This window comes from Camarhynchus parvulus, unplaced genomic scaffold (genome assembly GCF_901933205.1).
Source record: "Camarhynchus parvulus unplaced genomic scaffold, STF_HiC, whole genome shotgun sequence".
NCBI classification, from domain to species: Eukaryota; Metazoa; Chordata; class Aves; order Passeriformes; family Thraupidae; genus Camarhynchus; species Camarhynchus parvulus.
Window position 1 is genome coordinate 158,107 of NW_022148380.1, and position 12,642 is coordinate 170,748.

Genomic DNA, 12,642 nt, shown 5'->3' on the forward strand with positions numbered 1-12,642 from the left:
TCCTTCCCCATTTTTAGGGGTTTTGGGGTGTTCCCCCCGTTTTTGGGGTGCCCCATGCCCATTTTTGGGGTGTCCCTTCCCCGTTTTTGGGGTGTCCCTTCCCTGTTTTTGGGGTGTTCCCCCCATTTCTGGGGCACCCCATCCCTGAATTTTGGGTCTCCCCTCCCCATTTTTGGGGTGTCCCCTCCCCAGTTCTGGGGTCTCCTGTCCCCGTTTTTGGGGTGTCCCATGCCAATTTTTGGGGTCTCCCATCCCCATTTCTGGGGCGTCCCCTCCCCGTTTTTGGGGTGTCCCCTCCCCGTTTTTGGGGTCCCCCCGACCTTGGCGAAGAACTTGATCTCCTGCTCGTGGGGGGATTTCTCCACCCTCCCGCTGCTGACCACGGCCTCTGGGGGAAAACGGGGGTCAGGGGGGGTCCTGGGGGGTCCCATGGGATTGGGGGGACCCCAGGATTTGGGGTGTCATCAAAATGAGCCCCTGGGCGGTGTCCAGCCAAGGGCTGGGGGGGCTCCCAGGGATTTGGGGGCTTCCAGGGGATTTGGGGGGCTCACAGGGGGTTTGGGGGGCTCCCAGAGGATTTGGGGGCTCACAGGGGGTTTGGGGGCTCACAGGGGATTTGGGGGACTCCCAGGGGGTTTGGGGGGCTCCCAGGGGATTTGGGGAGCTCACAGGGATTTGGGGGTGTCTGAAGGTGCCCCCGGGATTTGGGGTGCCCCCCGGGATTTTGGGGTCTCACCCAGGGTTTGGGGTCTCACCCAGGTGTGCAATGAACTCCTGGGCGATGTCCAGCCAAGGGCTGGGGGCTCACAGGGGGTTTGGGGGGTTCTGAAGGTGCCCCCGGGATTTGGGGTGCCCCCCGGGATTTTGGGGTCTCACCCAGGTGTGCAATGAACTCCTGGGCGATGTCCAGCCAAGGGCTGGGGGGGCTCCCAGGGGATTTGGGGGGCTCCCAGGGGTTTGGGGGGCTCACAGGGGGTTTGGGGGCTCACAGGGGATTTGGGGGGCTCACAGCGGTTTGGGGGGTTCTGAAGGTGCCCCCGGAATTTGGGGTGCCCCCCGGGATTTTGGGGGGCCCCCCGGGATTTTGGGGTGTCCCCAGGGTTTGGGGTCTCACCCAGGTGTGCAATGAACTCCTGGGCGATGTCCATCCAGCGCAGCAGCTGCTGCAGGAAGCCGAAGGCGAAGCGTTTCTCGATGGACGACGTGTCCAGCTCCATGTCCTTGAGCCCCCTGCCACGGGGGGGACCCCAAAACTCAGCACCCCCTCCCCAAATCCCCCCCCCCGAGCCCCCCAAAGTCTCCTCAAATCCCCCAGATCCCCCCTGCGCTCCCACCAGCCCCGGGTGCTGCAGATTTGGGGTCACCCCCAGGTTTTAGGGGGGTTTTGGGGGATTTTGGGGCACGGGGGGGGTTCCAAGGATCCTTCCTGGACCCCTGGCATCCCCCCACTCCCTGATCCCCCTGAATTTGGGGTTTCTCTGGGGATTTTGGGGGGATTTTGGAGTCCCCCCCCAATACCCGGATCCTTCTTGGACCCCTGGCACCCCCCTAATTCCAGATCCCCCTGAATTTGGGGTTTCTTTGGGGATTTTGGGGGGATTTTGAAAGGATTTTAGGGACATTTGGTGGGATTTTGGAGCCCCTCCAATACCTGGATCCCTCCTGGACCCCCGGCACCCTCCCACTCCCCGACGCCCTCTGAATTTGGGGATTTTGGTGTTTTCAGACCCTCCCAGGACCCCCAATTCCCTCCCCAGTCCCTGCTCTCCCCCCGCACTCCAGGCTCCAGTTGGGATTCCAGCTGTTCCTGGAGGGTATTTTGGGGTGCCCCAGTGGGTTTTGGGGTGTCCTGGAGGGTATTTTGGGGTGCCCGGGGGTTTTTGGGGTGCCCAGGGGGGTTTTGGGGTGTCCAGGGGGGTTTTGGGTCGGGGGTGTTCGGGGGGTGTGGGGTTTGGGGTGCCCAGGGGGATTTTGGGGTGCCCAGGGGGGTTTTGGGGGGTCCCGGGGGGTTTTGGGGTGTCCTGGGGGGTTTTGGGGGTCCCGGGGGGATTTTGGGGGTGCCCCGGGGGTTTTGGGGTGCCCAGGGGGGTTTTGGGGTGCCCCGGGGGTTTTGGGGTGCCCAGGGGGGTTTTGGGGTGCCCCGGGGGGTTTTGGGGTGTCCTGGGGGTGTTTTGGGGTGCCCGGGGGTTTTGGGGTGCCCGGGGGGTTTTGGGGTGTCCCCTGACCGGGTCACGGCGTATCCGTGCAGCTGCAGGAATTTGAGCAGCTCCTGGGCCTTCTCGCGGTCCCGCGCCTTCTCCTTGGCCGTCAGCGTGTCGTAGGGCACCAGCAGCGGGTGGGACCCCCCCCCTGCGCCCCAGAGCAGCCTTGGAGACCCCAGACCCAGCCCTTGGAACCCCCAGACCCAGCCCTTGGAACCCCCAAATCCCCTCCTTGGAACCCCCCAGACCCAGCCCTTGGAACCCCCAAATCCCCTCCTTGGAACCCCCAGACCCAGCCCATTGGAGACCCCAAACCCAGCCCCTGGAACCCCCAAACCCAGCCCCTGGAACCCCCCAGTGCCCCCTTGGAACCCCCATACCCAGCCTTGGAGACCCCAGACCCAGCCCTTGGAACCCCCAGACCCAGCCCCTGGAACCCCCCAAATCCCCTCCTTGGAACCCCCCAAATCCAGCCCCTTGGAACCCCCCAGACCCAGCCCTTGGAACCCCCAAATCCCCTCCTTGGAACCCCCCCTGTGCCCCAAATCAGCCTTGGAGCCCCCAGACCCAGCCCTTGGAACCCCCAAATCCCCTCCTTGGAACCCCCAAATCCCCTCCTTGGAACCCCCAAACCCAGCCCTTGGAACCCCCAAATCCCCTCCTTGGAACCCCCAAATTACACCCTGGATCCCCCAAACCCACCCTGGAACCCCCAAATCCACACCCCGGAACCCCCAAATTTGGGGCTGGGGGTCTCCCCCGGGTCGACCCCCCCTTTGGGGAGGTCTCACCCCTTGGCCCCCCCAAATTCTCTGGCGCCCCCAAATGTTATCGTGGACCTCCCAAATCACACCTGGCCGGGTTTGGGGCGATTTGGGGCTGGGGGGTTTGGGGGATTGGGGGGTTTTAGGGGGGGGGTGTCCCAGGGGCTCGGGGGTGCAGGGGGTGGTTTTGGGGGATTTGGGTGTTTTAGGGGATTGGCGGGCTCGAGCTTTTTTGGGGATCGGGGTGTTTTGGGAGTTTCGGCGAATTGGGTGTTTTAGGGCCATTTGGGGGAGGGTGAGGGTTGGGGTGTTTTGGCGGAGTTGGGGGGGGTGGTTCTGGGGGTTTGGGGGGATTTGGGGTGGTTTTTAGGGGGTTTAGGGGTTTGGGGGAGATTTGGGGTGGGGGATTTGGGGTGGCTTTAGGGGGTTGGGGGATGCGGGGTGGTTTTAGGGGGATTTGAGGTGGTTTTAGGGGGATTGGGGTGGTTTTAGGGGATTTGGGGGGGTTTTAGGGGGCTTTAGGGGATTTTGGGATGTTTAGGGGAATTTAGGGTGATTTTAGGGGGGGTTTGGGGGATTTGAGGTGGTTTTAGGGGGATTTGGGGAGGGTTGAGAGGATTTGGGGTGGTTTTGGCGGAGTTGGGGGGATTGGGGTGGTTCTGGGGGGGTTTGGGGGATTTGGGGTGGTTCTAGGGGGTTTGGGGGAGAGATTTGGGGTGGTGGTTGTGGGGGGGGCAGGGGGTTTGGGGAGGGTGTGGGGGAGGTGGGTTTGGGGTTGCATGTTGGGGTCTGTTGGGTTGGTTTGGTGTGTTTGTACCTGGGACCTGGGGAATTGGGTGACACAGGGCATGGGTGACACTGGGGGGGGACATGGAGGGTACATCCTGGGGGTCACTGGGTGACACGGGTGACGGTACAGGAGGGACATTGGGATGACACTGGGGTGACACTGGGGTGACACTGGGTGACACTGGGGTGACACTGGGGTGACACTGGGTGGACACTGGGTGACACTGGGGTGACATTGGGTGACACTGGGTGACACTGGGGGACACTGGGGGACACTGGGGTGACACTGGGGTGACACTGGGGGACACTGGGTGACACTGGGGTGACACTGGGGGACACTGGGGTGACACTGGGTGACACTGGGGACATGGGTGACCCTGGGTGACACTGGGGTGACACTGGGGGACACTGGGGTGACACTGGGGGACACTGGGTGACCCTGGGTGACACTGGGGGACACTGGGGGACACTGGGTGACACTGGGTGACCCTGGGTGACACTGGGGACACTGGGGGACACTGGGGGACACTGGGTGACACTGGGACCCTCACCTGCAGCTCCCTGGACAGAGTGACCCCACTCAGGTCCACGGGCTGGGGGCTGTAGCCATGGGAGGGGTCGTAGGTAGCCTGGGGGGTGACATGGGAGGGGTCAGGGGGACCCCAAAATTTTGGGGTGTCCCTTCCCCAGCCCACTGACCCCCCCCACATCTCCCCCGAGGTGATTTTGGGGTTCTCCACACCCCTGACCCCCCACCCAAGATGATTTTGGAGCTCTCCACACCCCTGACCCCCCCCCAGATGATTTTGGGGTTCTCCACACCCCTGACCCCCCCTCACCTCCCCCCAGACGATTTTGGGGTGCCCCACACCCCCTCCCGAGGTGTTTTTGGGGTCCCACCTGAGCGTTTTGGGAGATTTTTCGTGTTTTCTTCTTCTCCGTGCGCTCGTCCTCGCCCTCTCGCGCCTTCTCCACCGTCCACTCCCAGGCCAGCATGGCCTTGAGCGACTCCTTGATGGGCCACCGGTAAATCTCCTTGTCCTGGGGGGTCGGGGGGGGTCAGGGGGCACCCCAAAATCCGCGGCTTTGGGGGGGTCCATGAGGACGAGGAGGGAAGGGGCTGGGGGCTCCCAGCGTGGCCTTGGTGGCCACCAGGAGACCTCCTGGTCCTGGGGGGTTTGGGGGGTCCCTCGGGGTTTGGGGGTCCCCCCGGGTTTGGGGGTGTCCCCCCGGGTTTGGGGGTTCCCCCCGGGTTTGGGGGTCCCCTCGGGGTTTGGGGGTCCCTCGGGGTTTGGGGTGTCCCCCGGGGTTTGGGGGGTCCCTCGGGGTTTGGGGGTGTCCCTCGGGTTTGGGGGTCCCTCGGGTTTGGGGGTCCCTCGGGTTTGGGGTCCCCCGGGGGGGGGGTCCTCGGGGTTTGGGGGTCCCCGGGGTTTGGGGGTCCCCCGGGTTGGGGGTCCCTCGGGGTTTGGGGGGTCCCTCGGGGTCTGGGGGTCCCGGGGGGTCCCGTGGTACCTTCTCAGAAAAGGTTTTGTAGGGTCTCAGCATCGGGTGGGTTTTGGCTTCTTCATCCACGGTCTCCCCAAAAGTCCAATTGTTCTGGATCTGGGGAGGGGGGGACACAAGTCAGGGGGGCTTGGGGACATCGGGCTGGGGGGCACAGAGGAGATTTGGGGGCACAGAGGAGACTTGGGGGGGACAGAGGAGATTTGGGGGGGACAGAGGAGATTTGGGGGGGGGGGGGGGAGGGGGGAGGGGCACAGAGGAGATTTGGGGGGACAGAGGAGACTTGGGGGGGCACAGAGGAGATTTGGGGGGGACAGAGGAGATTTGGGGGGACAGAGGAGACTTGGGGGGGGACAGAGGAGATTTGGGGGGGACAGAGGAGATTTGGGGGGGACAGAGGAGACTTGGGGGGGCACAGAGGAGATTTGGGGGGACAGAGGAGACTTGGGGGGGACAGAGGAGATTTGGGGGGACAGAGGAGATTTGGGGGTCACCAAGGGTTGAGGGTCCGGGTGCTGGGTCCAAGTTGGGGTCGCTGCAGCAGCTCCGGGGTTGTGCAGATTTGGGGGGGCTCAGAGGGGACCCCGGGGGTGTCCCAGGGGTCTGAGGGGTCCCGGGGGGTCCTGGGGGTGTCCCCACAGGTCTGGGGGGTCCCGGGGGGTCCCCACCTTGTCGAAGGCCCACTTCTCGTGCGTGTACTCGGCGTATTTGTTGATGAAACCGTCGAGCTTCTCGGGGATGATGACACTGGGGGGGACACGGGGGGACACCGGGGTCAGGGGGACACCGGGAGGTCGGGGGACTATGGGGTTGGGGGAGCCCAGGGGAAGGTGGGGGACCGGGGTAGGGGATACCAGGGTGGGGGTTGGGGTATGAGAAGATGAGCCCATGGGCCTGGATGGGGTTGGGGGGTCTGGGAGAGGGTGGGCGTCTCCATGAGGATAAGGATGGATGAGGACAGATGGGGCTGCTCCCACGAGATGATGGGGCTGGGGCTCTGGATGAAGATTGGGGGTGGGGGCTCTCCATAGACGATGGGGTGGATGGGGCTGGGGTCTCTCCATGAGCACAGATGGGGCTGGGGGCTCTCCATGAGCACAGATGGGGTTGGGGGCTCTCCATGAGCACAGATGGGGTGGGGGCTCTCCATGAGCACAGATGGGGCTGGGGGCTCTCCATGAGCACAGATGGGGTCGGGGGCTCTCCATGAGCACAGATGGGGTTGGGGGCTCTCCATGAGCACAGATGGGGATGGGGGCTCTCCATGAGCACAGATGGGGTCGGGGGGCTCTGGATAGAAGAATGGGGGCTCTCCATGAGCACAGATGGGGCTGGGGGCTCTCCATGAGAATCTGGATGGGGCTGGGGTCTCTCCATGAGCACAGATGGGGTTGGGGGCTCTCCATGAGCACAGACGGGGTTGGGGGTCTCTCCATGAGCACAGATGGGGCTGGGGGCTCTCCATGAGCACAGATGGGGCTGGGGGCTCTCCATGAGCACAGATGGGGTCAGTCCATGAGCAGATGGGGTGGGGGCTCTCCATGAGCACAGATGGGGTGGGGGCTCCATGAGCAGTGGGGTCGCAGAGGATGGGCTGGGGGCTCCATGAGCACAGATGGGGTGGGGGCTCTCATGAGCACAGATGGGGTTGGGGGCTCTGGATGAGCACAGACAGGGTGGGGGCTCTCCATGAGCACAGATGGGGCTGGGGGCTCTCCATGAGAATCTGGATGGGGCTGGGGTCTCTCCATGAGCACAGATGGGGCTGGGGGCTCTCCATGAGCACAGATGGGGTTGGGGGCTCTCCATGAGAATCTGGATGGGCTGGGTCCATGGCCAGTTGGTTGACTCTGCATGAGCACATGGGCCCGTGACACAGGGGGTGGGCCAGGCACCGAGCGGTGCTCCAGTGTGACATCCGCTGGGGTCTCTCCATGAGCACAGTGACAGGCGGGGCTCACCACAGGACGTCAGTGGGAGCCCTCCTCCAGTGTCATCATCCCCATGTCCCCACTATGACCATCCCCATGTCCCCCCCAGTGCCACCATCCCTGTGTCCCCAGTGCCACCACCCCCATGTCCCCACTATGACCATCCTCATGTCCCCAGTGCCACCATCCCCACGCCCCCCACCAGTGCCACCATCCCCACGTCCCCCAGTGTCACCACCCCCATGTCCCCACTATGACCATCCTCATGTCCCCAGTGCCACCATCCCCACGTCCCCCCCAGTGCCACCATCCCTGTGTCCCCAGTGCCACCACCCCCATGTCCCCACTATGACCATCCTCATGTCCCCAGTGCCACCATCCCCATGTCCCCGCCAGTGCCACCATCCCTGTGTCCCCAGTGCCACCACCCCCATGTCCCCACCATCTCCATTCCCACGTCCCCATCACACCCACGTCCCCATCTCCATGTCCCCCTGTCCCCACTGTCCCATCCACATCCTCATCACCCCCACCCCAACCTCTCCACGTCCCCCTCCCACGTTCCCACCACCGCCACACCCAGGTGTGTCCCTCAGGTGTGTCCCTCAGCGCGAGCCCACCTTGTGCGCCAGGGAGTCGAAGATGCCCCAGAAGAGCTTCCTGGTGAGGTGCAGCTCCTCCTCGGAGCTGACGCCCATGTTGGGCCAGCCGCTGGGCAGGCAGTAGTACCTCCAGCAGCGCTCGTAGTGGTTGGTCAGCAGCTGGGGGGACACGGGGCCGTCACTCCGGTGGCCGCTCTGGGGGGGTCAGGGCGTGGGGACAAACACGGGGACACCCCCGGGGCTCACCTTGAGGGGCATCTTGGCGAACTCGTTGAGGATGGGGACGTCGAAGACGAGGCGGCGCAGGAGGTGCTGCAGCATCGAGGGGCGGATGTACCTGGGGGGGAATGGGGGGGTCAGGGGGGTCTGGGGGTCACCATGAGACACTCGGTGGGGTCACGCTGGGCCTAGGGGAGGGACACGGGGATTGGTTGGCTGTGGGATTGGCTTGACCGTGGCAGTTGGGTTGACCATGGTGGTTGAGTTGACCAAGAGGGTTGAGTTGACCAAGAGGGTTGAGTCGACAATGGTGATTTAGTTTACCATGGTGGTTGGGTTGACCATGGGGGTTGAACTGACCATGGGAGTTAGGCTGACCATGGCAGCTGGGTTGACCATGGCAGCCGGGTTGACCATGGGCGTTGGGTTGACCAGGGTGTTGAGTTGACCATGGCGGTTGGGTTGACCATGGCGGTTGGGTTGACCATAGGTGTTAAGTTGACCATGGCAGTTGGGTTGACCATGGCAGTTGGGTTGACCAGGTTGTTGAGTTGACCATGGCGGTTGGGTTGACCATGGCGGTTGGGTTGACCATGGTGGTTGGGTTGACTAGGGTGTTGAGTTGACCATGGCGGTTGGGTTGACCATGGCGGTTGGGTTGACCATGTCAGTTGGGTTCCCCACAAGAGTTGGGCTAGTTTTGGGTCCAGATGCCAACCCATGGGGGCCACGGCGCCATTTCGGGGCCGGGTTCGGGGTCCCACCTGCAGAGGGCCATGAGGCACTCCTCGATGGCGTCGCGCTGGGCCTTGGTGAGGGCGCGGCCGCGCGACAGGCGGTAGATGGTGTGCAGCATGGAGTCCACCATGATGGCGCGGTGCTCGGTGCCCGCGAAGAGCGGCGCGCACTTGGTGATGAGCGGCATCACCGCCAGGCACAGGTACCGGTTCAGCGCCAGCGCCATCTCCGTCGTGCTGAACGTCGCCTGGGGGGGACACCGGGGCGGTCACGGGGTGGGGACACACCCTGAGGGAACGTGGGGACAGGGGACACAGGTGTCCCATGGGGGGAGCTTGGGGATGTGTCCCGTGGGGGAGATCTGGGGGGTCAAACAGGGAACAGTGGGGTGACCCCAAATCCATCCCATGGGGGAGATCTGGGGGGTCAAACAGGGAACAGTGGGGTGACCCCAAATCCATCCCGTGGGGGAGATCTGGGGGGTCAAACAGGGAACAGTGGGGTGACCCCAAATCCATCCCATGGGGGAGATCTGGGGGGTCAAACAGGGAACAGTGGGGTGACCCCAAATCCATCCCATGGAGGGAGTTTGGGGATCTGCCCAAGAGAGAAGATTCAGGGTCACTCCAATCTTCCCTCTTTGATCCCAAATCCATCCCATGGGGGAGATTTAGGGGATCAAAGAGGGAAGATTGGGGTGACCTCAAATCCATCCCATGGAGGAGACTTGGGGGATCAAACAGGGAAGATTGGGGTGATCCCAAATCCATCCCATAGGGAACATTTGAGGGGTCAAACAGAGAAGATTTGAGGGACCCCACACCCATCCCATAGGGAACATTTGGGGGATCCCACACCCACCCCATAGGGAACATTTGGGACATTGCCATATCCATCCCATAGGGAACATTTGAGGGACCCCACACCCATCCCATAGGCAACATTTGGGGGATCCCACACCCATCCCATAGGGAACATTTGAGGGACCCCACACCCACCCCATAGGGAACATTTGGGACATTCCCATATCCATCCCATAGGGAACATTTGGGGGATCCCACACCCACCCCATAGGGAACATTTGGGACATTCCCATATCCATCCCATAGGGAATACTGGGGGACCCCACACCCATCCCATAGGGAACATTTGGGACATTCCCATATCCATCCCATAGGGAATACTGGGGGACCCCACACCCACCCCACAGGAGGGAACAGGGCTGACCCAAGGCCCCTGCTGCAGGTCCAAGGGACCCTCCAGGGAGTTTTGGGGAGCCCCGGGGGGTTTTGGGGTGCCCCTCACCGTGTCCAGTGAGGCGGCCGCGCGCATGTCGGGCAGGAACCCCACTTCCAGCACGTGGAGCAGGAACTCCTGGTTCTGCACCCCGTAAACGCGGTCCAGGAACAGCACCATGGGCGCCTTGTGCTCGGGGACGAAGCTGGCGGCCATACGGGGCTCCACCACGTTCCCATCTGCAGGACCCCAAAACTCAGGGCACCCCAAAACTCCCCAAACAGACCCAAACCCTAAAGCAGCTGTCAATCCCCCCAAATCCTGGCGTCCCCAGAGCCCCCCAGCCCAGCTGGCGGTCATGGGGGGCTCCACCACGTTCCCATCTGTGGGACCCCAAAACTCAGGGCACCCCAAAACTCCCCAAACAGCCCCCAAGGCTGATGATCCCCACCAGGTCCCCACATTTTGGGGTGTCCCCCCTCCCCAGGTTTGGGGACCCCTCCCCACCTTTTCCCAGCGCCGGGATCTGCAGGGGGAGGCTGATGATCCCCACCAGGTCCTCGAGCGGGACGAGCGAGCGCAGGATGGCCCGGATCCGCAGGGCCTCCCCCTTCCCCGCCTGGATCAGCTGTGGGGGTCACACGGGGGGGGTCACACCCCGAGTCCTGACCCCCCCAGGACCCCCCTGAGCCCCCCCAAAGCCCCCAGGTCCGTACGTGCATCTCAGGGGCGCAGCGGCCCAGCAGGTCGATGAGGGCGGCGTAGAAGGACATGATGGCGTGGCCCAGGTGCACCCGGTTCTCCTCGGGGGGCTCCTCGGGCCCGAACCTGGGGGGGAACGGGGGGTCTGAGGGCTCAGGGGTCACCTGGGGGTCCCCCAGGCCATCCCAGCGTTGTCATCTTCAGCCCACCCTATTCCAGCCCATCTCCATCCTCCTCCTGTTCGCGGCTTGATGCCCTCTCTGTCCTGTCTTCATCCTCACGCGCACGTCTCATCATGGACATCTCATCCTCATCCTCACCCCGATTCCATTCCAAATCCCATTCCCATTCCAAATCCCATTCCCATGCCCAATCCTATTTCCATTCCCAGTCTTACCCATTACCAATCCCAGTCTTACCCAATCCCAATCCCAATCCCAATCCCAATCCCAACCCCAGCCAACCCCAATCCCGTTCCCGGTGCTCACAGCCTCCTCTCCCTGTAGCCGCTGGGCCCATCCCGTGCGGGGTCCCCATCCCAATCCCAATCCCAATCCCAATCCCAATCCCAATCCCAATCCCAATCCCAATCCCATTCCCATCCCAATCCCATTCCCAATCCCAACCCCAACCCCAACCCCAACCCCAATCCCGCTCCCAGTGCTCACAGCCTCCTCTCCCTGCGGCCGCTGGGCCCATCCCGGGGTCCCCATCCCATTCCCAATCCCCTCCTCCCATTCCCAATCCCAATCCCAATCCCAATCCCAATCCCAATCCCAATCCCAATCCCATTCCCATCCCATTCCCAATCCCATTCCCATCCCATTCCCAATCCCAATCCCAATCCCAATCCCATTCCCATTCCCAATCCCATTCCCATCCCATTCCCAATCCCAATCCCAACCCCAACCCCAGCCAACCCCAATCCCGCTCCCGGTGCTCACGGCCTCCTCTCCCTGAGGCCACTGGGCCCGTCCCGTCGGGGTCCCCATCCCATTCCCAATCCCAATCCCATTCCCAATCCCAATCCCATTCCCAATCCCAATCCGCTCACCCAATCCCGCTCCCCTCCCAGTCCCGTTCCCGATGCCAATCCCATGCGTCCCAGATTGGCGGCCAGCAGCCCCGAGCCCCCCTCGCCCCGCAGCGCCGGCCCGAAGCACTCAGGACGCCGGATCAGCAGCCGCACCACCACGTTGGCGTTCTCCTCCACGCTCTCCCCTGGGCAACGGGACCCCAAAGGTCACAGAGAGACCCCAGAGCTCCCAAAACACACACCCAAAAAACCCCTAAAACAGGGAGTCCCAAAACCCCTGAAACAGGGAATCCCAAAAACCCCCAGCACAGAGAGTCCCAGATCAGCAGCTGCACCACCACGCTGGCGTTCTCCTCCATGCACTCCCCTGGGGACAGGACCCCAAAAGTCACAGGGACCCCCTTGAGGGGACCTGGGGACACCTAAGGGACACCTGGGGACACCTCAGGGCCACCTGGGGTGTCTCACCGTTAAGACAGCAGGAAGTCCCAGGTACTTCCCCACGCCCAGGGGTTCCAGCTCGGGTAGCTGCGCCAGCAGCATGGGGCAGCTCTGCAGCCCACAGCTCGCCAGGTACGTCACCACCTGCCCCAGGGGACACCGGGGACATCAGGGGACACCAGGGGACACAGAGGGACACAGGGGGACACCGGGGACACAGGGGGACACAGGGGACACAGAGGAACACAGAGGGTTTTGGGGTACAGCAGCATGGGGCAGCTCTGCAGCCCACAGCTCGCCAGGTACGTCACCACCTGCCCCAGGGGACACCGGGGGACACCAGGGGACACGGGGACACAGAGGTGACATGGAGGTGACACGGGGGACACAGGGTTTTGGGGTACAGCAGCATGGGGCAGCTCTGCAGCCCACAGCTCGCCAGGTACGTCACCACCTGCCCCAGGGGACACCGGGGACATC

At 63.4% G+C, this 12,642-nt stretch overlaps 1 protein-coding gene across 1 annotated transcript in view; it reads right to left on the minus strand.

Moving 5' to 3' along the window:
- The window catches only part of RYR1 (ryanodine receptor 1), an 84,780-nt gene that overhangs the window by 29,168 nt on the left and 42,970 nt on the right, over positions 1 to 12,642 (minus strand). Inside the window, 17 exon segments of the mRNA XM_030970389.1 lie at positions 321 to 388; positions 1,115 to 1,230; positions 2,226 to 2,410; positions 4,306 to 4,383; positions 4,655 to 4,795; positions 5,267 to 5,356; positions 5,926 to 6,059; positions 6,112 to 6,151; positions 7,809 to 7,949; positions 8,037 to 8,127; positions 8,774 to 8,994; positions 10,053 to 10,222; positions 10,491 to 10,611; positions 10,700 to 10,811; positions 11,174 to 11,218; positions 11,771 to 11,906; positions 12,165 to 12,306. Coding sequence (XP_030826249.1) covers positions 321 to 388; positions 1,115 to 1,230; positions 2,226 to 2,410; positions 4,306 to 4,383; positions 4,655 to 4,795; positions 5,267 to 5,356; positions 5,926 to 6,059; positions 6,112 to 6,151; positions 7,809 to 7,949; positions 8,037 to 8,127; positions 8,774 to 8,994; positions 10,053 to 10,222; positions 10,491 to 10,611; positions 10,700 to 10,811; positions 11,174 to 11,218; positions 11,771 to 11,906; positions 12,165 to 12,306 — 2,031 coding nt within the window.